This window comes from Lissotriton helveticus, chromosome 12, assembly GCF_964261635.1.
Source record: "Lissotriton helveticus chromosome 12, aLisHel1.1, whole genome shotgun sequence".
Taxonomy (NCBI): domain Eukaryota; kingdom Metazoa; phylum Chordata; class Amphibia; order Caudata; family Salamandridae; genus Lissotriton; species Lissotriton helveticus.
The window spans coordinates 699,007,466-699,032,208 of record NC_136073.1 but is presented as its reverse complement, the minus strand read 5'-3'; the positions used below and the strand labels follow the sequence as shown (position 1 = coordinate 699,032,208).

The 24,743-nt window shown below is 47.5% G+C and overlaps 1 protein-coding gene across 7 annotated transcripts in view; it reads right to left on the bottom strand.

Moving 5' to 3' along the window:
• CNOT1 (CCR4-NOT transcription complex subunit 1) overlaps positions 1-24,743 on the bottom strand; it is a 1,826,813-nt gene that overhangs the window by 1,369,500 nt on the left and 432,570 nt on the right. For all 7 annotated transcript variants that reach the window (XM_078668607.1, XM_078668606.1, XM_078668608.1 and 4 more), the window contains exons 11-12: positions 7,168-7,338; positions 6,577-6,704 (exon numbers count right to left, since the gene is read on the bottom strand). In XM_078668607.1, coding sequence (XP_078524733.1) covers positions 6,577-6,704; positions 7,168-7,338 — 299 coding nt within the window. The remainder of the gene's footprint in view (positions 1-6,576; positions 6,705-7,167; positions 7,339-24,743) is intronic.

Genomic DNA, 24,743 nt, shown 5'->3' with positions numbered 1-24,743 from the left:
TTAGGCCTCACGACCGCGACGGGGAGCTCAAGGTGTAAAGCCTTGGCAGCCCTCATCAACACCACTGAATAAGCAGCCCCAGCCTCCGAAGCCACAGTAGGAGGCGAGACAAAGCCAGGGTTAGGAGAGTCGCCCAGACCACTGGCGTCACCCAAGTCACCTGTCCAGTCCACGTCGTACTGACATTCGCGTGACAGAGGGTCCTCAGACCCCTCCCAACCCTCTCCATAATCTGCATCCTCACCATATTCAGAGTCAATGATGTAGACCGGCTCCTCGGGGTCAATGGGCCCCATCGGCGCCGGACTCGGCGTCGGGCGACGCCGGTCCGACTCCGCGTCCGGAGTAGGAGAGGGAATGGGGACGGCGGCGCCCGGCGCCGGAGCCCCGACGCGCGGAGGCGGCACCATGGGTTGCCCCGATGGAATCGGCGCCGGAGAGGCCGGCGTCGACACTGAAGGGCCCAGCGGCGCCGGGGCCGGAGCCGCCGGCGGCGTCGGAGCACCCGACGGCGCCGGGGCAGGAGCACCCGAACCGCTCGGGCCCCCGGACGGGACCACCGGGCCCGCAGGCGCGGTAGGCCCCGTCGGAGGAGATAGTGCCCTCATGGCCATGAGGAACTCCTCTACCTCCTCGTGCGACGCGCCTTGCCCAGGGACCGTCGGGTATGGAGCAGGCAGCGCCGGCGACCCACGCGGAGCCGCGGGGGTGGGGCCACCCGAACCCCCGGCCGCATCACGCGAGCGTCGGGGGGGGAGTCGGGGGTACGATGACGACGCCCCGACTTCTTGTGTCTCTTACCGGAGGAACCAGAGGAATGGTGACGACTTCCGGAGCGCTCGTGGTGGCTCCGCGACCGCTCCATCGACCTCCGGCCGGACCGGGACCGCTCTCGACGCAGGTCCGACACCCGGAGCTCGAGTAGCTTGCGGGACCGCTCCCGCCGAGCCTTACTCGTCAAGGCCCGGCAGTCGACGCAGGAGTCCACGTCGTGGTCCGCGCCCAGGCACCGGAGGCAGAGTCGGTGGTGGTCCGTGACCGACATCGTGCGGTCACACCCGTCACAATTCTTAAAACTGGGCATCCTACCGGCACCTTAAGAGTGAGATAGTAATCAAAAAACTTTGGTCAAAAGACCGGAGTACTGCTCTTCGGATCTGCGCTAACTGGCGCGGAAAAAAGAAGAACCGACGTCAAAGCGGAGGCGGCGTCTATATACTCCAGCGACGTCATCAAGGCGCCGACGACGGACGCGGAGCCGCAGGGGACGCCTGCAGACGACGCCTACAGACGCGCAGGGGTACAGCTACGCAAAAGTTTCTGGATCCAGACTGACGCCTGGGGATATTCTAAGGTAAGGAATCTAATACTAACCTGTTTCTTTCAGATTGATGCTTGAAAAAATTGGATTCAAGATTAATATGAATGGAAAATAAAGCAATTATTTGAAAGAAACTTAACAAATCTGATTCAGTAACTTTATTGGAAGTACGTTGGATACGAAACAGGAGTGCCCAAAGGGGGATGCGACCAAGCTCGCTTGGAAGCACGTACAACTGATTCATGTAACTGACGTTTACCTAGGACGGAACCGTCACCCCTAGGAGCAACCTAAAATAGACAAGAAAGTCTGCATAAGAACTTTCATTACATTTCTTAATTTCCTCATCTAAAAAGGTAGTGCATCAGCCTTCTTGATTTGGAACATAGAGCCCTCATCCGAGTCTACATCGTCCAGAAGATGCGCAGGTGGTAAAGCATGGACTCTGCTCGGAGAGGTTAAATCGTGTGTCAGAGTGCGCTTGGATTTTTAAGTGACCGTACGCACTTTTTAAGGTAGGTGCCTGTGTTGTCATCGAGCCCGTCGACAGAGGGATGTCAACGACTGATCCAGTTGTCATCGTAGACTATGTCGTCGACGGTTGCGTCGTCGACTGTTGCGCCGTAGACGGGGATTTCTTAGTCGACGGCCTCGTTGGCGTCGACGGTCTCGCCGACGACTTCATCGACGGCGTCGACGGAGCCTTAGTTGACGTCGATGGAGCCTACGTCCACGACGGAGCTTTCGTCGACAATGTGGACTTCGTCGTCGTGGAAGCGCTCGTCGACAATGGCGTCGACGACTATTTCTTTTTTGTTATAATAGAGGAAACTGACCTACGCTTCGACGATGAGGATGTTGTAGACGTCGACGTGGACAATGAAGATGACGCCACAGAAGTGGAGATGGACGCTGTCGACGCGGTCACAGGCAGAGCTGATGATGTCGTGAAGGGTTTCTTGAAGGTGGAAGCAGAGCCCTGAAGAGAAACCTTCACAGGCAATGATTTAGAATAAACCTCTGAAGACTTCAGCGTCTTCTTTTGAGGTGGCTCCAAATATGGTCCTGGGGATGCCACTCTAGGCCTTTTAGGAGAGGAATGTGGACTCCTTAAGGAACACTCACTCAACAGAAGACACTGTCTGGTCTTTATCTTTCAGTCTCTGAAGCCATATCAGCAGGCGCCCCTCTCTGTCCTTGAGGGTCTTTGTTGAAAAAGTCCAGCAGACTTTACAATCCTTAGAAGAGTAGTCTGGGTAGAGACAACAAAGGCAATCCTTATGTTTGTCATCTACATGAAGCCTCTTCTTGCCACAAGAGGCACAAGTTCTAGAAAGTCTTTTTTTTAGGAATATCCGCCATGGTAAACTGAAAACCCCACACAAATACAGAAGTTCTGTGAGAAAAGTACTGGAAAATCCAGAGAAATAAGGAAAACTGAGTAGAGCTCAGTGGAGACTCCCTTAGCACGAAATGCGGTAGAAAATCTGAGGGACCAGAGCTCCTTCCAGGAAGGTTCTAGAGGGTGGTGATAGCGGATTGGCTCTTGGACAAAGCTTGGTCCTTTTCACAAAAGGACATGGATATGTTACTAATGAGACCTCTGGCCCATTACTATGTATATAGGACATTACTTTATTTATGTACCGGGGACTCCCATCCCAACGATGGGGAATGATTCAGGCATGTGAATCTATGAAAGGTAACCATAATACTGGATAATCAGCAAATACTCTTAAAAAGGATCTCACGTTTCCAGACAGGCTCTGGATCCAACTAGGCAATTCTAATGCTTTGCGAAACTGTATGTTGTGCATTTTCTTAAGCCATACAAGGAGAAACTGGCAATCCTGTCACAGCACGCGGTGCACATAGCTGAAAGTACGTCGGCTCTCTACCGACAGAACTTTGCTACTTCTAATTATGTTGATGGTTTAAGCCTGAGATGTTTACCACAAATTGTAGTGGTGTAGATGTTGATAATAGCGGTGCCTGTCAATAAATGGTCTCATACCGCGTCTGGTATAAAATGTCGCGTCACAGCGGAAAGCTTTCGTTGTACGCACTGTGTGTCATTGGCTTCGTGAAGTATCGCGTTGACGTGTGACAAAATGCCTTTCAGCCTTCGAAGCCTACAATAGCATCCATAAGTGCTGGTAAGTGAGTAGGTGAAGTGCCTGAAACAAAGGCTTCCTTAAAAAACACAATAAAATGGATGTGTGGTTAATGTTACTGATTCTTTGTTCTGGTTTTCACAAGTGTCAATGGTATAGTTTAAGATTTGATATAGGTATTTTCCATTCAAAAAGGGAATGGCAGGAGAGGATAGGAGGACTTAATGGGTTAAAAATTGTGTAAACGTTACTTTTGTCAAATGGCAGCTTGTTGTTCGGGGGAATACTTCCCTTTTCTCGTATAGCTTTAAATTATGAACAAATGCTTGCAATTGCGAGCTGCGCACACATTGTAATTGCCAGACACAGGCTGATACAAGCCTCGCTGTCCAATGGGATTACTGTAAGCCTTGGCGGCAGCCTGCTTGCCACTGGTCACAAATTCATATTCCGGGACGTTAGATTGCTCTCTTTATTCCACGCTTCTGACGGCTGTGATTGCAGTCATGGTGTTAGCTTTGAAATTACCATTTTGCGACCAAATGTTGCCATCTAATAAATAATCACAGGTGGAAAAATACCAAAGTAATTGCACCTGGCTGAAAGACGACGTGGGGGCAAAATCCCAAATATGTCTGAAAATATTGGGCCAGGGGACATTTTAATATTTTAAAGTGCATTCTGACAAACAGCTCATGCAGGCGTTGGTGCCCCTTTAGCGGAGACCTCATCTGATGGATTAATGGCTTCCACCTGATAGCATAAAACCAATCGGTGAAACTATAGGTGGGCCGCAGAAATATTGAAATAGGATCGCCCCATAGCGTTGTTAATATTTGCACCACGCTTTCACTTTGTGAAAGCGCAATGCAAAAATAAACACGCAGCACCCGGTCTCCTTTTGGGAGGGCCATCAGGACTGGATCTCAGAGGCTTGTTAACATAACATGCCTCTGAGAAGAAATTGCTTCATGACAACCGTGAAGCAGGAGACCCAGTCCAGATGGGGCGTCCCAAAAGGACAAAGGGCGGTAACACAGAAGCGTCATTTTCAATGAGAAGCCACCTTTTACCATAAATGGTAATGCTACCCAATGAAAATGAGGGGCGGGGCTTCAACCCCCCTTCTGAAATATACTCACCCACAACATGTCTCAGACGCAAGCACCGCATAGGTGCTGCAACGCAGGTCTGCGGGACCTAAAAAGGAGTAAGCTGGGACGAAAGAAAGATGCCACCACACAGGTCTTCAGACTATCTAAACCTTGAAGAGTGACAGCAAGACAAAAGACATATGAAAAAAAAAGTCTACTCAAGCAGCCATACGAATGAACAAACTTTCCCAAAGAGACAGAATGGTACATCTGGCCCAAGATGTTAAAGCTAAAAAAAAAGCTTTCACCCTTTCGGTGGCTTCATCCGAAGATCTTCGGCATACTTCGCCCAAACCTATTTTTTTGCAGATTGGAGAGCCTTCAGCTATGCATCCAGACAACAGCGGGGGAGGGGTAATCGGAAGATTTAGCCTAAGTGCGGGAACTTCTGGGAAGGGTATAGGATGTCAGCGGAGGAGGGATAGGACACCAAATGGTGGGACAATCAATGCCCAAAAACAAAAGACTACTAAAGATGAAGGCGAAACATTGAATCAATCACTGGATGGCTGAATAAACATGTGAATTGAGTAAAGATTCATGCTGCAAAACTATCGGTTCTTCATGCATAGCTCCACTCATAAAAGATATCAAAGGCATAGCCTTGCCCTCTTATGAGTCACATTAAACCTTACTACAATCAATAACCACTTTCAAGGGTGAAGGTTAGCCCCCAAGGATGTCTGTCTTTAGACCCAGGAGACTTCTTAGTCTGTAAAGGTGGTGCGATTGAAGAGGCTTTAGACGTCTACAACTGTTTATCTGAGGTGTCCTTTTCATTAACATGAAAAAGGCATTCTTCTTGTCTTTCTGTTATAGCCTCAATTACTAAATCTACTGGTGCAAAGTAGTCTACATTGGGTCTTTGATGCTTCCCCCTGAGCATCCACCTGTATGACATCAGTCTTTGTCTGAAATCTTATATCTTACCAATACTAGCCAGTCCTTTGTCACACCAAAGAAGGCACTGTGCAGTTGCTCCCGCATCTTTAAGGTTATGGGTTAAAAAGCTTCAAAAGTATAACAACCTTCCAACATATGGTCTTTCGGAAGGCAAAAAATGCAGATGCACATCTCTCTGTCAACTTATGATGGCTCAAGAGATTCTTAAAAGAGAAAACCCACAGGCCATGCAATCCATGAGCCGTTATCCCCTCTGCCCCACCATCAAAGCTGAAACAGAATAACCTCACTCCTTAGATTTTCGGCTAAGTTAGACATCTCCAAACTTATCAATCGATCCCATCCATATCAAAGCACACTGGTGAAGAGCTTACTGTCATTTTCCACCCCAGTTTTCTTTGACCACCGAACCGAAGCCTTCAACGTCGCTTCTAACTTCAGTAACAGAAAACTAAACCTGCAGACAGCTACCACATGAGATCATGTATAACGCGAGAGGGGCAGCAAAATGCCTCTAGTCTAGTCAATGCCCAAGGAAGAAAGAAAAAAAGTAGGTGAAGTTTCTACTCCCAAAAACTAGGCAATGGAAACTGGAATATGTGAACCTAGAAAAATGGCCTCCATAAACAAAAAACATTAAAGAGCAACAATCCGCTGTCCAGGATGGAGAAAAGCTATGGAAAATAAACTAGTGGCTACCTCATGAAGAACTTCGAAATGGTGCAGCCAAATAAAGTGAAGAGGCAACTACAATCTATCACAAGCACTTCTTCAATGCTTGTTGGCTGCCAATGCCAGTTGGCTAAACTCAGAGTTCAAAGCCATCTCAGCTGAGATTTCAATGCAGGTTCCACAACTATTTTATCCATAGATATTTTAGACAGAAAGATGTATAATGGGACAGCCATGGAAAGAACAAAATGGAATTAAAAAAAGGCTAGTTTTAAAATCAATACATGTACATTTTAAACAGGCATTCACTTGCAAGCTACCACTATAGTGTAGGTAGCTAAAGAATAATCAGCAGAAAATAACTAATGTGAGAATTACAGTTGCACAGATTTCTGATATCAACCCATCTTACCAGGTGGCAATTTCCCGATTATCATCCTCTGGCGGGGCTTTCAGGATGTCTGTCGAAACCGTGTGGCATGGATAGTCCGCAAAACAGAAGATTTCAGGATTTAGAAGGGAATGCTGAATGAAAGACAGCTGTGTCAAAGAAAAGAGAATTAACATGTAACATCAGAGTAATGCTCCTCTCCCTTACCAGAATCTTTTAAAATTTACGTACAGGTGAACTTATCAGTAGGTCAATGAAATTAACTAGGTTACCTGTGTATAAGAAAATCAAAATTCGCCAAATGCACAGAGAATAAATAAGCAAAATGGGATTTAATGTAGTGAATTTTTACTATGACCAAACTGTGCGGCAAAACAAGATCTTGCAAACAGAAAAAGTATAAACAAGAAGTCCTATACGGATACATAGAATCTGATGCAAACAGACCTGACAGTGTATACACTAAGTAACTACCAAAAGTACTGCTTCATTTACAGATTACAAACGCCATTTTATTACTATTAATTACTGCCTTCCAACAATAATTGTGACATTTTGATTACAAAATGGAAGAGCTAGGTTGCACACAAAAAAACATACAAAAGGCCTTACCTGGCCCTCTGCATGTTTCCAGGGCCGATATATCAAATCAACTGGAAATACATCCATGCCCAAGCCCCTTTGGATGCCATAAACCACGATCTGGAGTCCTTTGCTGTCCCGCATTAAAAACCCAGGATGATCCAGTTCGTATGTCACTTCTTTAAAGTTCAAGCTGGGATTCTGAAAGATTAATAAAAGATTAATACAATTTAGGTCAATAGACAACTAAATACAGCAATTACATCAACTTACGCAAATTACCTTGGAGTGAGAATCACAAATAAGTTTGTTATTTACCTGTAATCCCAGATCTCTTCCAGGGGAATTCTCATCAAAGTCATAAACACTGAATATTCCCGCCTACGTGTGGGGGCCACAGAACACACACTCCTGTCAAAACAAAACCATTTCATGCATATGGTGACGCAGAAGAAAACCCGTTACTTACCTGTAACTGCAGTTATCCAGTATTGGTATCTTTCATAGATTCACATGCCTGAATCATTCCCAGTCACCGAGGTGGGAGTCCCACGGTAATATAACATACAAAAGCAGTGCCTTAGTAAAAACTGTAGTAGGCTGACAAGACTATAGGCCTAAAAAGGCCCAAATCTTCGTAGCCTATCTACCTCCTTATGTAAAAAGAACTGAAAATAGTTCCAATCAATCAGAAGTCAGCCCCCTCTAGAACCTTCCCTGCAGAGGCAGTTCTCCTCAGATTTTCTTAGCACAAGTGAGGAATACGTTTCCCCATTAGAGAACTGTCCTGCCCGGGAAGGAGGGTGGGTGCATGTTAATCTATGAAAGATACCAATACTGGATAACTGCAGTTACAGGTAAGTAACTTGTTTTCTTATCCAGTATTGGGGTATCTTTCATAGATTCACATGCCTGAATCAGAGTAGCAAGCAGTAAACCTAAACATGTCGTTTGCGGAAGGTGGGAGACAAAGCGTAACGAATAGTTTCTTACCTGTCGGTGTAGTTTTGCAGCTTGAAGATCTTTCTGGATTCACTATGCTGTGCATATTCCGCAATCTGGTGGTTGCGTCCGGAATCGTAGTCTTCTCTTTTTTTTTTTTTGTCGTAGCCCAGGTGGGCGTCGACGTCCCACCATTTGGTGTACCTTCGGTGACGTCGGCGTGCTTCCGGCGGAAGCTACTACCCTTGGGCGCCATCTTCGGATTCTTTTTTTTCCTGTCTCTTTCTCCTTTTCTGTCTTTGTAGTGAATCCATGGCTTTGTTTGTAAATCCATTTTTCAACGTAATTCTTTTCACGTATCTTTTCACGTATCTTCTAAGTTTCAACTTTCTTTCTATGTGTTACCACCTTCTTCTCCAGCCTCATCTTTCTGGCGGAGGCGGGTGCTGTGCATAGATTTTGTAGCGGTTTTCCTCACTTTTGTGGCCGTTGGGTGGAAGATGAGCGTTGGTTGTTGAATATATGTTGAAGCACTTTGTCCTTCTTGTGCTTCTTTGTTCATCTGTACATCCACGCAATAGTGCTTAGTCAAAGTGTGCACTGAAGCCCATGTTGCCGCCAGGCATATGTCCTGGATTGGTGTGTTGGCCAGAAAGGCAATTGTTGCTCCTTTCTTCCTGGTGGAGTGGGCCTGTGCCCCTCCAGTTAGCTCCTGGCCAGCTTGTTTGTGGCAGAATTGTATTGTCTGTGCGATCCATCATGCTATGGTGTTTTTAGTGACTGGTTTGCCCATGTAACTGTTTGCGAAGGATACGAAGAACTGTTTTGTTTTCCTGTGTTCCTTCGTTCTCTCGATGTAGTGCATCACAGCCCTTCTAGCGTCTAGGGTGTGGAGTGACCTCTCTGCGCTTGTAGTGGGGTTTTGGAAGAAGCTAGGTATCTGAATACTCTGGTTCATGTGGAACCTTGACACCACCTTTGGCATGAAGTGTGGGTCTGTTCTCATCACGACCCTGTCACTGTATCTGGATGTAGGGTTCTTGCAGTGTGAGTGCCTGCAGTTCGCTCACCCTCCGTAGCGAGGTGATTGCTACCAGAAAGGCCGTCTTCCTTGTTAACATTTGCAGTGATGCTTTGTGGATGGGTTCGAAAGGTGCTTTCATGAGCTCCGTCAGTACCACATTTAGGTTCCATGCCGGTGGCGGCATTCTTTTTGGCGGCGCTATTCTTTTAGCTCCTTTCAGGAATCTTTTTACGACTTGGGATGTGAAAAAACTTCCCTGTTTCTCCCCTTGTGTATGCCACAATCGCTGCCAGGTGCACCCTCAGCGAGGATGAGCTTAGCTTAGCCTTAATTAGGTGCGTGAGGTATCTTAGCACCGTGGATTCCTTGGTCAGTTTCCTTTGGAGCGGTTTCTTGCAACACCATTGAGTGAATCTTTTCCATTTTTCCCCATAGCACTTGCGTGTGCTGGGCCTTCTTGCCTCTCGTAGCACCCGCAGGGTGCTCTCTGGTAGTTTTAGGTGTGCAAAATCTTAGTCCTCAGGAGCCAGGCTGAGAGGTTGAGGCGCTCTGGCTCTGGGTGTAGGATTTCTCCTTTTTCCATGGAGAGTAGGTCTCTTCTTTTTGGGAACTTGTGAGATGGCCCCTGCGCCATCTCCATTATCTGAGAAAACCAGGTCTGTCTGGCCCATTGTGGTGCCACAAGGATAAGCGTCATGTTGCTCTTCATGCATTTGTTGAGAACCCTCGGGATCAGTGGTATCGGGGGAAAAGCGTAGGCAAATGTTTTTGACCAGTTTATCCATAGGGCATTCCCCTGGGACAGTGCCTCTGGTTGCCTGGATGCAAAGTACTGGCATTTTGCATTCCGGTGTGTTGCAAATAGGTCTATTGTTGGCGTGCCCCATTTCCTGAATAGTCTCTGTTTCCCGAGTATTGAGTTCCCACTCGTGGGACGCTGAAGTCTGCCTGCTGAGCCAATCTGCTTCCACATTGTCCTTCCCTGGCAGGTGTATGGCTAGCAGGTCTATTTTTAGTGGTATAGCCCATTTCCAGATCTCCTGTGCCAGGTTTGACAGAGGGAACGACTGAGTTCCCCCCTGTTTGTTTATGTAAAACATCGTTGTATTAGCACCTTCTGGTTGTACAGGTGCTTCTGGAAAGCCTTGAGGGCTAGCAACACAGTTTTCAGTTCCAGGTAGTTGATGTGCCTGACTGCATCTGTAGGGCTCCACAGACCCCTCACTCTGAGCCTGTTCATGTGTGCGCCCCACCCCTTCTGGGATGTGTCTGTGGTGATGGTCACTGTTGGGTCCGGTGGTGTTAGAGGTTTTCCTTCTGTTATTCTCTCCCTGGTCCACCACCTTATCTCCTCCTGCACCCTGTGCGTTACAACCACTAGATCCTCCCAACTTCCTGTAGCTTGTGACCATTGCTGTTGTAGCCACTCTTGGAGTGGTCTCATCTGAAGGCGTACATTGGGGACCAAGTGTATGCATGATGCCATCATCCCCAAGATCTTGCTCACAGTCCTCACTGTCAGAGATCGCCCCTTCTGGTAGTGACGTTTCTCCCTCAGTAGGCTGAGCGTTCTCTTTTTGCTCGGTAAGACTCTGCATCGGACGGTGTCGATCTGGGCTCCTAGGAAGATCTTCACTTGCTCTGGTTCTATTGAGCATTTTCCCCAGTGTATGGAGAAACCCAGGCTTGCTAGTGTTCTTGTCACCTGTTCTGCATGCTCTTTGCATGTCCTGTAAGAGCTTGCCTTTACCAGCCAGTCGTCGAGGTAGGGGTATACGTGTATCCCCTCTCTTAGGTGTGCGGCCACTGCCGCGAGGAATTTGGTGAACACCCTTGGTGCGGACTTTAGGCCGAAAGCGAGGGTCGTGAATTGGTAGTGATCCTAGTTTACTGTGAACCTTAGCATGTGCTTGTGCTGCCTGTTCATGGGGATGTGCAGGTACGCGTCTTTGAGGTCTATGGTGGACAAGAAGTCCCCTGCCTTTATCTGTGGGATGACCTCTTGTAGGGACGTCATTATGAATTTTTGAGTTTTGACGTATTTGTTTAGGAACCGTAGGTCCAGGATGGGTCTTAGACTTTCGTCCACTTTTGGCACTAGGAAGTAGTTTGAGTACACTCCCTTGTTTCGTTCTTTGAAAGGGACTCGTTCGATGGCCGCTTTGAGGAGGAGTTCTTTGGCTTCCTCTTAAAGTAGTTGCAGCTCTCTTCCCGAGTGCTGCCTTTTCTTTGGTTTTCTGTTTGGTGGCCTCTTTTCCAACTCTATGCAGTATCCGAACTGCATAATATTGAGTATCCACTTGTCTGTTAATTTCCTCCACTCCTGGAGAAAAAATCTCAATCTTCCTCCTACCGGCGTGACATGTTCCTTTGTGTCTTGTCCGTGTAGCCCTCTCCTCTTTGTTTTTCCGTGCTCCTCCCCCGGAGGGTTTGGGTGGTGGAGCACCTTCACCCATGTGAAGTCACTTAGAGGGTGGTTGTTCACCGCCTCTCCTTCTCTGGCCCCGTCCATTTCCTCTTGACCGAAAGGACTTGCCCCTGCTTTGGTAGTTCCAGCCTTGCCTCTGCTGGCCCTGGTGGCCTTGGTTGTCACTCTGTTGCCCCTGGTGGAAACTCTGGTGAGAATCTCCTCGCTGACTTCCACCTCTGCCGTTCGGCCTCCGCGTAGGGGTGCCTCTTCTCATCCCCCTGAACTGCAGGGCCCCCATGGACCTTGCTGTCTCGTTGTCCTTCAATTGGGTGAGCTTCTCATCCACTGGGTCTCCGAACAGTGATTCCCCGTTGAAGGGTGTGTTCAGGATGATATTCTGAACCTCAGCCTTGAAGCCTGAGATCCTGAGCCAGGCTTGCCTTCTCTCAGTGATGCCTATAGCCATCAGTCTGCTGGATGTTTCTGCCCCATCCAAGGCTGTCTTCAGGCACGAATTGCGATGCTCTTCCACAAGGTGTGATGCCCTCTCACGGTATTGTTCCGGGAGGTGCTTGAGCAACTGTCCCATCTCATCCCAGTGCTGGTATTGATGCCTATTCAGGAGTGCGTTGGAGTTCGCCATCCGCCAGTGTGCTGTGGCGTTCCTCTCAATTTTCCTGCCAGTTAGATCCATCCTCCTGCTTTCTTTGTCAGGTGGGGGTCCAGACGTTGTTAGGACGTTTGCCCTTTTCCTGGCCGTTGCAGCGATTATAGAATCTGCTGTGACGGATCCCTTGATGTAAGCCGGGTCTTGGGAGGAGAATTTGTATTTTTTCTCCGTCCTCGGCGTTACTGATCTGCACGTAGCCGGATCCTTGAAGGCTTCCTTCCCCTGGTCTGTGATACTCTTGAGCATGGGCAGGAACTGACTTCTTGTCTGTATGGGGAGCAATGTCTCGAGCAGGAAGTCTGCTTCTGGCTTCTCCTCCTCCATCTTAACTCCATAAGCTGCTGCCGCCTTTCTGACCACCTCATTGTATGCCCCAATGTCATCGGGTGGTGAAGGCCTCGAGGGGTATGTTTCTACCGCCTCCTCTGGGTTTTCGGCCTCGATGTCCTGCCATTCCTGGTCTTGGGCCGTCGAGGAACCCGAGCCGTAGCTTGACTGCTGCTCCCCGTAATCCCCTTCTGTGTAGTAGAGGTCTTCCTCCTCTTCGTGCTCCGAAGGTTCCGGAGTTTTCGGCGGCTTTTCGACTTCAAATTCCTCGAGCTCCTGTACCACAGCGACGCTCGATGTCTGCTTCGAGGGGATCTTGTAACTCCTCATTTTTTTCATCGAAATCCTTCTTTCTCTGAAGGATGTTCTCCATTTCGGCCTCGAGCCTCTTTCTCTTTCTCTGCATCTCTGCGGCCTGTTCGTCGTCGAGTTTTTCGGCCACCCTTTTCGGCGGCGCCGTCGGCGTCGAAGCCTTCTTCGGCTCCCTTTCTTCCAACGTCCAAGTCGAAGGCCCTTTTTCGGGGGCCTGCTTCGATGACCTTTGCTTTTCGCTGGTCTTCGGCCTCCGGGAGTTCTTCTCGGAGGATCCGCTGGGCTCTTTTTCGGAGGATGCAGCTTCGGTCGTTGATTTGTTCGGTGCTGGTGCTCCGTTCGAGGCTCTGGGCTCAGACTTTCGAGAGTCTGCCTCTGGTTTTCGAGGCCCTGTGGGAGTTTTCGGGGTCGTAGACTCTCCTACCTTATCAGGCGTTTTATCGGTCTCAGCGACCGTGTAGTCATCTGGGCCTTCGGCGATATTGTCCTAGTCGTCTGTGGAGAGGCCAAGTTCGTAAAGCGTCGGGGCTTGGCCCTTGCCCTGCATTGTGTGGTGAGCCGTCCTCTGTCTTTCTCGATCTCGGAGTGTCTTCGGCTTGAAGACGGAGCAGGCGTTGCAGTCTCTACTCTCGTGGTCGATAGGCAGGCAGAGGTTGCAGACTGGGTGCTGGTCTTTCTGTGCGAACTTGTGGTGGCAGTTCTTGCAGAATTTAAAGGGCGTCTTGTACATCCCTGCGCTCAGGGTGCCCCCTGTGTGCGCATTCCTCCAAGGACGTCGAATATTTCGAAATTCTCTCCTTTCTTCGTCGTCTCTTCTCTAAAGGTCCTCTTCTCCCGATCTTCTCAGGTCTTCTCTGTTGAAGATTTGCTATATTTTCTCCTTTCCTCCTCCAAAACTTCTGGAGCTCCACGCAACGATCCAGACCCAACGGCGGAAAAAAGAATCTGAAGATGGCGCCCAAGGGTAGTAGCTTCCGCCGGAAGCACGCCAACGTCACCGAAGGTACACCAAATGGTGGGACGTCGACGCCCACCTGGGCTACGACAAAAAAAAAAAAAAAAAAAAAAAAAGAAGAAAGACTACGATTCCAGACCCAACCACCAGATTGCGGAATATGCACAGCATAGTGAATCCAGAAAGATTCACGCTGCAAAAATCTACATATCCCCCACTCCTCCGGAAGGTTATAGAGCACTAGAATATGTACATACATATAAATGCAGAAACCTTCAAAAATGAAATAATTATAATCACTTAACATACTTCATGCTTAACAGTATTTGACAACCAGAAACATTAGAAATGCAACATTCGAGATATTCAAAAGTCTAACCTTAATGGAGAAGATGTCGAAGAACAGCTTGTCCCACTGCTGCATCGTCTTGCGACGCAGATTGTAAGCAGTAGTGAACGTGTAGACATTCTTCCATGTCGCAGCACGGCAAATGTTCTCCAACGTGACACCAGCAAATAAGGCTGTAGAAGCCGACAGTTCTATGCAAAGGCCTGTTGTCATGGCAAAATTGTATGGTGGAAGATATCCATCTGGCTACTGTTGCTTTTGTCACGGCTTGACCTAGCGTGGCTTGACCATAAGCAACCAGCAACTGATTAGATGTTCTGATGTCCTTAGTCCTTTGTAGGTAAAACTCGACGCAACGTTTTACATCAAGAGAATACAAAGCCTTCTCTGCCGGTGTTTTAGGGTCCGGAAAAAATGGTCTTCAACTTTATAGGTTGGTTAAGGTGAAATTGAGATGGTACTTTAATGAATTTTGGATTTGTTCGCAGTGTGACAATCCTTAGAGAAATGCAGGAAAGGTTCCGAAATTGTGAAAGCCTGGATTTCACTGACCCTCCGAGCTGAGGTGAGAGCTAATAAAAGCGCTACCTTCCAGGTTAAAAATTTTAGCTCGGCTTTGTGAATTGGCTCAAATTGTCTTTTCATCAATTGAGATAAAACGGTATTGAGATCCCATTCCGGAGGTGGAGATCTGATTGGAGGAAAGGTCCTGAAAAGCCCCTGCAAAAATTGCTTTACAAGTGACTAAGAACAGAGCGATGGTCTGGTAGAACTCCTTCTGAATCTAGAAGTTGCCGCAAGATTGACTTTAATAGATGAAAATACTAGCCCTGCTTTAGCCAGTGATAGTAAGTATGGAAGTATATCCTCAGGTGGAGCCTGGAGCAGATGAACATGATTTGCTTCACACCAGTGACTAAAGCGCTTCCATTTAAAGTGATAATTCCTAACAGTACTTTGAGCACGGGCTCTAGATAGAACATCCCTACAGTCCTGGGAAATTTGAAGATCCTTGAATTCTAAGTCAGGAGCCAGGCGTGCAAGTGAAGCGATTGTGGATCCGGATGCAGAATCTGACCGCTCTCTCGTTAGCATTGAGAGTGTTGGTTTCAGACGCACTGGACGTTGCTGTGACAACAGGAGTAATTCCTGAAACCGGTACTGTCTCGGCCAGCAAGGCAATGTTCCCTCTTCATCTTTTGCAGAACCCTCGGTATCAATGCTATCGGGGGAAAAGCGTACCCATAAATCCCTGACCATCGCATGGACAGGGCATTCCCCCTTGATCCCGGTTGAGGAAATTTGCTGGCGTAATAAAGGCATTTGCTGTTGTGTAGCAAACAGATCCAGAGTCGGTGTGCCCCACATCCGGAAAATCATCTGCACTTGTTTGTGTTCCAATTCCCACTCGAAGCAACCTGTGAGACCTGCTGAGGTTGTCGGCCAAAGAATTTTGAACTCCCTTGACATGCTCTGCTCTGAGGGATATGCCATGCTTTATAAGCCATTCCCACATTTCCTGGGCTTCTTGCGATAGGGAGAGAGACCTCGTTCCCCCCTGTTTGTTGACATAATACATGCTGCTGGTATTGTCCGTACGCACTAGCACTGAGGAGTTCTTGATCCTCGGAAGGAATGCTTGCAGAGAGAGGAAGATGGCTCTTAATTCGAGACTGTTGATGTAATTCTGTTCAAATTGTCGAGACCATCGACCTTGGTTTTGTAGGTCCTGGAGATGTTCTCCCCAACCTTCCATGGATGCATCAGTGGTCAGAACAAACTCCGGAGCAGTGGTCAGAAATGTGAGACCCGGAGACAGGTTGCTTTTCTTTGACCACTAGCGAAGAGCATGAATAATTCATGTTGTCACTTTTATGGAATCGTCTAAAGACCCTTTGACCTTTTGCCATTGCTGGTGTAGCTCTTCCTGTAACGGTCTCATTCTGAGCCGTGCTAGAGGGACCAAGCTGATTGCCGAAGAGCACATCTCCAGAATAGAAGCGAATGTTCGGACAGAAACTGACCTTCTTGAAATTGACTAAGCCAGGCTTTGCAACTTGTCTGCCGATCTTCTGATAAGAACGCTTTGCATTGTTTGGTGTCCAATGTTGCTCCAAGAAACGTTAGAACCTGTAGGGGTTGCAACTGACTTGTTTGTATTGAGAGTGAGTCCCAGTCTTGAGAATAGATGAAGGCAACTTTTGACTGCCTGTTTCGTAGCTAGTTCCGATGGACCTTTGAGCAACCAGTCGTCGAGATATGGGAAGACCTGAATACCTCAAGACCTTAGCGTTGCAGAGACTCTAGCTAGGCATTTTGTGAATATTCTTGGTGCAGATTTCAGTCCGAATGGGAGCACCTTGAATTGAAAGTGGACGCCAGCAACCGTGAACCTTAGGTATTTGCGATGTTTGGAATGAACAGGGATATGGAAGTAGGCGTCTTCCATGTCCAGAGAAGCCATAAAGTACCCTTCGTTCAGACAGCTCAATACCTCTGCCAGAGTCACCATTCGGAAACTTGGTTGTTCGAGCGTCGTCTTCCACCCACGCTTTGAGGCAGCAGAGGGGCTTACGAACTTAGGAGAACCACGCTCCCCAGAAGTCAGCGGGGCCACGACCGGCTACACTGCCACACCCACCCACAGGTGCAGAAATACCTTTTGCGTTTCATGCTCCGCGGGAAACGCTCGTATTCCTGGTGGCAGTAGCAGCGCTTTGAGGCAGCAGAGGGGCATACGAACTCAGGAGAACCACGCTCCCCAGAAGTCAGCGGGGCCACGACCGGCTACACCGCCACGCCCACCCATAGGTGTATTTAATTAGCATCTTATTTCCGGCACGCGGGTGAGCGCCTGGCGAAGCCCGGGCCAAGGGCGGGCCGGTCTGAGCCCGTCCGAGACAGGAGGAGACTGGGCTACCCCTCGAATGTTGCTATTACTGTAAGACTTTATGGTTACTTTAACATTGCTAAAGTATTTGACCCCATAACTTGTCCAATTAGTGCCAAAATTCTGTATACTTGCGTTTACTTGTTGATAGATGGCAGTAAAAAACGGGAAAGGGAAAATGTCAACAAACCCATGGAGGGGTAACTGGAACATTAGATGCGTTCATCACCAGGGCCGCCTCGGTCCTGGAACATGAAATCGCTACAACTGAACGCAGTTTGTCCCTTGATCCCATGTATTTGAGGCAATCTTCACTTGGCGATATAGCCTTCGCACCATCCCCAGACCAAGTGGTTTTGACCAATTTGCAGGATGATGTCCGAACCCAACATCTACATGATCAATCATTTATATTGGACACTAGTACTATTGTTGTAAATGCTGACTCCTCATTAGTCCACACTACAATTAATTGCGGTCCTTGTGTATCTACGCTATTAAGAAAGAACCACAACACGGTCTCTAATCTATCTGATCGTTTAGTGGTTGTGGGCTCTAATGCCAAGAGGAAACGAGGAGGGAATTTACAAAAGGGTGGATGTGCTAAAAAGACTTAAGTCACAGCACCTAGGGCAACGGTAAAACTGGTTCAGAGCCACAGAATACTGAACCCCCACTCGAAACACAACGGAGTCACTAACAATGGAGGCTAAAAGTATAGAGGGTTTGTTAGAAAAAAATCAAACATATGGTGAAATCATTAATCCTCCCACTAATCCACTAATGGAAAGATCAAAAAGAATTAATGAAAAGCTAGGGGAACTTGAACAAGCAACTTTGGCCAACTCTGCACTTTTAGGTAAACTAGTTGAGTCTGATTACACTCAACCTAGAATAATAACTACACTCCCTGTTAAACAACCAATTAGACCCTCTGAGACTACAGGAACACTAATTAATGAATCACTTCGGCCAGTAAATGGCATACACGAATGTGAAGGAACACTAACTGATAGATTGAAGGAAAAGGGGGGCCGGTTAGAGGGACAGGGAGCTAGGGATGAAAGGAGTTCTGAGAATGTAAGGACCACGAATAAAAATAACATGTCCGATAAAACATCACAGAGATATAGGACATGGTAGTCGTCAAAGACTAGAACTTCCCCCGGACTCATTCCCATATGTAGTTTTAGCAGGTGTTCCTGAGCTGAAACATGATAAATTATAAACCTACCAAGAACTAAAAAATAAGGTGATGTTGTGGTTAGGTAGAAACAGAACACTTAGACCGGACCTACATGGGGACATTTTACATGTTCGCAGAGTAAGTTGGGTGGGCCATAGATTAAAGGACATGGCTGGGGAATGTATCATCGTCAATTTTAGAGATCCACGTGTGGTACAGTATATAAGTGGCTTTTACAATCATAGCAATGTGGGAAGTATCTGTTCCTTCGATCTAAGCTACTTCTATCCCTCTTCATCGACCACATTTAGAGGCCCTTTATACTATAATTTACAGCGAGGGGCCCCATTTTGTCACTGGAAAATCAGTTTAATGTTCCAACAAGTAACCGTTTTGAACCTTTATCGGGGCTTGGGAGTGTAGATTGACCAATACTGGAAAATCCTAATGCCAAACCCTCTGAAATTAGACTACCTGAGATGGCAACGGGAAACTATGTAACATTAGATTTGATTCAGCAACCTTGTTCAACTAGTTTTGCTAAGGAGTTAGTATCCCCTGATATAGTAACCGAATCAGAACGTAGGGATACCGGATTGAACAAAGAGCATAATCTTGGCAATATTGAGGTTATTGAGAATATTTGTAACGTCACTGCTAAGTTGAATGAGGGTACTTGGTCTATCACGTGTTGGAATATTGCTGGTCTAAGACCCAAGTTAGATAACCAGAACTGGGTCAAACTTATCAATGAATACCATATTGTCTGTCTACAAGAGACATGGGTGGTTGAAGCGCACCACTTGAGCGGTTTTAAAACTATTTATACACCAGCTATAGGCTCATTACAAGGCAGGGCCAAAGGTGGGCTTTGCACTTATGTATCCAACCTTTTTAAATGCGAAAAGAATTGAGATTATTCGCAATACCTGTTTATACCATATGGTAGGGATACATATAAACACTAAACTCTGTTTGATGATTGTGAATTTCTATAATAATGTTCCCTCTGAAGACATCCCTGTAGTTTTGAAAACCCTGAGAACTGATTCTTACAGTTTGCTAAGTAAGGAAAGTATAGAGACTGTCGTGTTGGGGGGGGGGGGGGGGGGGGTGATTTTAACTGTACAACGTATAAAAGGGGAGAAAAGGGGACTTGTGTTCTGATGTTGGATAAAGATACGAATTTAACACACTTTGAACACACTAACTGGGGACTTTCTGAATGAAATTGTTTAGAATAGTGATTTGGGGTTCGCTAACAAGATGTGTCAGCCGGAGATACCATTTTCCAACTTTTAACAGCAGAGGGGTATTTTCGATAATTGATTTCATTATGATTTCCTCATGTTTCAGAGAAAATGTTTTAAACTATAAAACGTTAGAATACCGTGTAAGTTACCATTTCCCCATTAGGGTAGAAATTTTAAGTCCATACTCTGACCCGGACTATGAAAACATATCTAGGTGCTATCCTAGCAATATAGCAATATAGCTTTATCTAGACAAAACGGATATGCACTGAAATGGTCCAAGGTAATCCCGGAAGACTTCCGATGTAAATTGATTAGGACTTGTGAAGCAAGTTTTAATGTTTGTTTGGGTGAGGCAGCTGAGAATACTGAAATAATTAATAACTTTAAGGTAATAACCACACAAATAAAGGCCAGTCTTTGGGTACAATTAAGAAACCCGAAACGAAATAGATCTAGCTGGTTTACCACGACATGCACGAAGGCCTATTCGAAGCTCAAATGTGCCTTATGTACCACTGATAGGGATCAGAATCTGATAAGGGAACTGCGCAAAGCATATAAAGTGGCTCAAAAAAGGAGAAAGGAGGTACTGAAGAGGGAAGCATTATGTGAAGCTTCTCACTCCCGAGACAGGACAGCCTTCTGGGAGGCAGTAAATGCACCATTCTTTAGGGATAACGAATAGTTTACCTGTTGGTGTAGTTTTGCAGCTTGAAGATCTTTCTGGATTCACTATGCTGTGCATATTCCGCAATCTGGTGGTTGGGTCCGGCATCGTAGTCTTTTTTTCTCTTTTTTTTTTTGTCGTAGCCCAGGTGGGCGTCGACGTCCCACCATTTGGTGTACCTTCGGTGACGTCGGCGTGCTTCCGGCGGAAGCTACCACCCTTGGTCGCCGTCTTCGGATTCTTTTTACTGACTTTTTTCTTCTCTGTTTGTAGTGAATCCATGGCTATGTTTGTTCATCGTTTTTCAACGTAATTCTTTTCACGTATCTTTTCACGTATCTTGTAAGCTTCAACTTGCTTTCTTTTCTATCTGTTTCCACATTTTTCTCCAGCCTCATCTTTCTGGCGGAGGCGGGTGGGTTCGCTAGTGAATCCAGAAAGATCTTCAAGCTGCAAAACTACACCGACAGGTAAGAAACTATTTGTTTTGCAGCATGAATCTTTCTGGATTCACTATGCTGTGCATAGATTTTGTAGCGGTTTTCGTTACTTTTGTGGCGGTTGGGTGGAAGATGAGCATTGGTTGTTGAATATATGTTGAAGCACCTTTTGTCCTACTTGTGCTTCCTTGTTCATCTGTACATCCACGCAATAGTGCTTAGTGAACGTGTGCACTGAAGCCCATGTTGCCGCCAGGCATATGTCCTGGATTGGTGTGTTGGCCAGAAAGGCGATTGTTGCTCCTTTATTCCTGGTCGAGTGGGCCTGTGCCCCTCCTGTTAGTTCCTGCCCTGCTTGTTTGTGGCAGAATTGTATTGTCTGTGCGATCCATCGAGCTATGGTGTTTTTAGTCACTGGTTTACCAATGTAACTGTTTGAGAAGGATACGAAGAACTGTTTTGTCTTCCTGTGCCCCTTCGTCCTTTCAATGTAGTGCATCACAGCCCTTCTTGCGTCTAGAGTGTGGAGCGACCTCTCCGCGCTTGTAGTGGGGTTTTGGAAGAAGCTAGGAATCTGAATACTCAGATTCATGTGGAACTTTGACACCACCTTTGGCATGAAGTGTGGGTCTGTTCTCATCACGACCCTGTCACTGTGTATCTGGATGTAGGGTTCCTGCAGTGTGAGTGCCTGCAGTTCGCTCACCCTTCGTAGCGAGGTGATTGCTACCAGAAAAGCCGTTTTCCTTGTTAGCATTTGTAGTGATGCTTTGTGGATGGGTTCGAAAGGTGCTTTCATGAGCTCCGTCAGTACCACATTCAGGTTCCAGGCCGGTGGCGGCATTCTCTTTGGTGGCGCTATTCTTTTAGCCCCTTCCAGGAATCTTTTTACGACTTGAGATGTGAAGAAGCTTCTCCCTGTTTCTCCTCTTGTGTACGCCACAATCGCTGCCAGGTGTACCCTCAGCGAGGATGAGCTTAGTTTAGCTTTTATTAGGTGCATGAGGTACCTTAGCACCGTAGATTCCCTGGTCAGTTTTCTATGGAGTTTTTTTCTTGCAACACCATTGAGTGAATCTTTTCCATTTTTCTCCATAGCACTTGCGTGTGCTGGGCCTTCTTGCCTCTCGCAGCACCCTCAGGGTGCTCTCAGGTAATTTTAGATGTGCGAAAAAAGTCCTCAGGAGCCAGGCTGAGAGGTTGAGGCTCTCCGGCTCTGGGTGTAGAACTTCTCCGTTTTCCATGGAGAGTAGGTCTCTTCTTTTCGAGAACTTGTGGGGGGGGGCCCTGCGCCATCTCCATTATCTGAGAATACCAGGTCTGCCTGGCCCATTGTGGTGCCACCAGGATGAGCGTCATGTTGCTCTTCATGCATTTGTTGAGAACCCTGGGGATCAGTGGTATCGGGGGAAAAGCGTAGGCAAATGTTTTTGACCAGTTTATCCATAGGGCATTCCCCTGTGATAGTGCCTCTGGTTGCCTGGATGCAAAGTATTGGCATTTTGCATTCCGGCGTGTCGCAAATAGGTCTATTGTCTGAGTGCCCCACCTCCTGAATAGTCTCTCTGTTTCTTGAATATTGAGTTCCCACTCGTGGGACGCTGAAGTCTGCCTGCTAAACCAATCCGCTTCCACATTGTCCTTCCCTGGCAGGTGTATGGCCAGCAGGTCTATTTTGAGTGGTACTGCCCATCTCCAGATTTCCTGTGCCAAGCTTGACAGAGGGAATGATTGAGTTCCCCCCTGTTTGTTTATATAAAACATCGTTGTGGTGTTGTCTGTTTGTATCAGCACCTTCTGGCTGTACAGGTGTTTCTGAAAGGCCTTGAGGGCTAGCAACACTGTTTTCAGTTCCAGGTAATTGATGTGTCTGACTGCATCTGTAGGGCTCCACAGACCCCCTCACTCTTAGCCTGTACATGTGTGCGCCCCACCCCTTGTGGGATGCGTCTGTGGTGATGGTCACTGTTGGGTCCGGTGGTGTTAGAGGTTTCCCTACTGTTATCCTTTCCTTGGTCCACCACCTTATTTCTCCCGGCACCCTGTGCGTTACAACCACTAGATCCTCCCAACTTCCTGTAGCTTGTGACCATTGCTGTTGCAGCCACTCTTGGAGTGGTCTCATTTGTAGGCGTACATTGGGGACCAGGTGTATGCATGACGCAATCATCCAAGATCTTGCTCACAGTCCTCACTGTCAGAGCTCGCCCCTTCTGGTAGTGACGTTTCTCCCTCAGAAGGCTGAGTGTTATCTTTTCGCTGGGTAACACCCTGCATTGTACGGTGTCGATTTGGGCTCCCAGGAACATTTTCACTTGCTCTGGTTCCATGGAGCATTTTCCCCAGTGTATGGAGAATCCCAGGCTTGCTAGCGTTCTTGTGACTTGTTCTGCATGATCTTTGCATGTCCTGTACGAGCTTGCCTTTACGAGCCAGTCGTCGAGGTAGGGGTACACGTGTATCCCTTTCCTTAGCAGATGTGCGGCCACTGCGGCGAGGCATTTGGTGAACACCCTTGGTGCGGACTTTAGACCGAAAGCCAGGGTTGTGAATTGGTAGTGATCCTTGTTCACTGTGAATCTTAGCATGTGCTTGTGCTGCCTGTTCATGGGGATGTGCAGGTACGCATCTTTGAGGTCTATGGTGGACAAGAAGTCCCCGGCCTTTATCTGCGGGATGACCTCTTATAGGGACGTCATTTTGAATTTTTGAGTCTTTACGTATTTGTTTAGGAACCTTAGGTCCAGGATGGGTCTTAGGCTTTCGTCCTCTTTCGGCACCAGGAAGTAGTTTGAGTACACTTCCTTGTTCCGTACTTTGAAAGGAACCCGTTTGATGGCCGCTTTGAGGAGGCGTTCTTGAGCTTCCTCTTGGATTAATCGCAGCTCTCTTCCAGAGTGCTCTCTTTTCTTTGGTTTCCTGTCTGGTGGTCTCTTTTCCAACTATGCAGTATCCGAACTGCATGATATTGAGTATCCATTTGTCTGTGGTTATTTTTCTCCACTCCTGGAGAGAGAAAATCTTAGCCTGCCTCCTACTGGAGTTACATGTTCCCTTGTGTCTTGTCCGTGTAGCCCTCTCCTCTTTTTTCTTCCATGCTCTTCCCTCGGAGGGTTCGAGTGGGTGGGCACCTTTTTCCGTGGGCAGTCACTTAGAGGGGGGTTGTTCACCGCCTCTCCTTCTCTGGCCCCGTCCGTTTCCTCTTGATCGATAGGACTGGCCCCTGCTCTGATAGTTCCAGTTTTGCCTCTGCTGGCCTTGGTGACCTTGGTTGTCACTCTGTTGCCCCTGGTGGAATGCCTGGTGAGATTGCCCTTGCTGGTTTCCACCCCTGCCGTTGGCCTCTGTGTAGGAGTGCCCCTTCTCATCCCTCTGAATTGCAGGGCCCCCATGGACCTTGCCGTCTCGTTGTCCTTCACTTGGGTGAGCTTCTCATCAACTGGGGCTCCGAACAGTGTTTCACCGTTCAAGGGTGTGTTCAGGATGTTGTTCTGAACCTCCGCCTTGAAGCCTGAGATCCAGAGCCAGGCTTGCCTTCTCTCTGTGATGCCTATAGCCAGTCTGCTGGATGTTTCAGCCCCATCCAAGAATGTCTTCAGGCACGAGTTAACGATGCTTTTCCCCTCTTCAATAAGGTGTGATGCCCTCTCACTGTATTGTTCCGGGAGGTGCGTGAGCAACTGGCCCATTTCATCCAAATGCTGGTATTGATGTCTATTCAGGAGGGCGTTGGAGTTCGCCATCCGCCAGTGTGTTGCGGCGTTCCTCTCTATTTTCCTGCCAGTTAGATCCATCCTCCTGCTTTCCTTGTCAGGTGGAGGTCCGGATGTTGTTGGGACGTTCGCCCTTTTCCTGGCCGTTGCAGCGATTATTGAATCTGCTGTGACGGGTCCCTTGATGTAAGCTGGGTCCTGGGAGGAGAATTTGTATTTATTCTCCGTCCTCGGTGTTACTGATCTGCATGTAGCCGGGTCCTTGAAGGCTTCCTTCCCCTGGTCTGTGATACTCTTTAACATGGGCAAGAATTGGCTTCTTGTCTGCGTGGGGAGCAATGTTTCCAGCAGGAAATCTGCTTTTGGCTTCTCTTCCAGCTTAAATCCATAAGCTGCTGCAGCCTTCCTGACCACCTCAGTGTATGCCCCAATGTCATCCGGTGGCGAAGGCCTCGAGGGGTATGT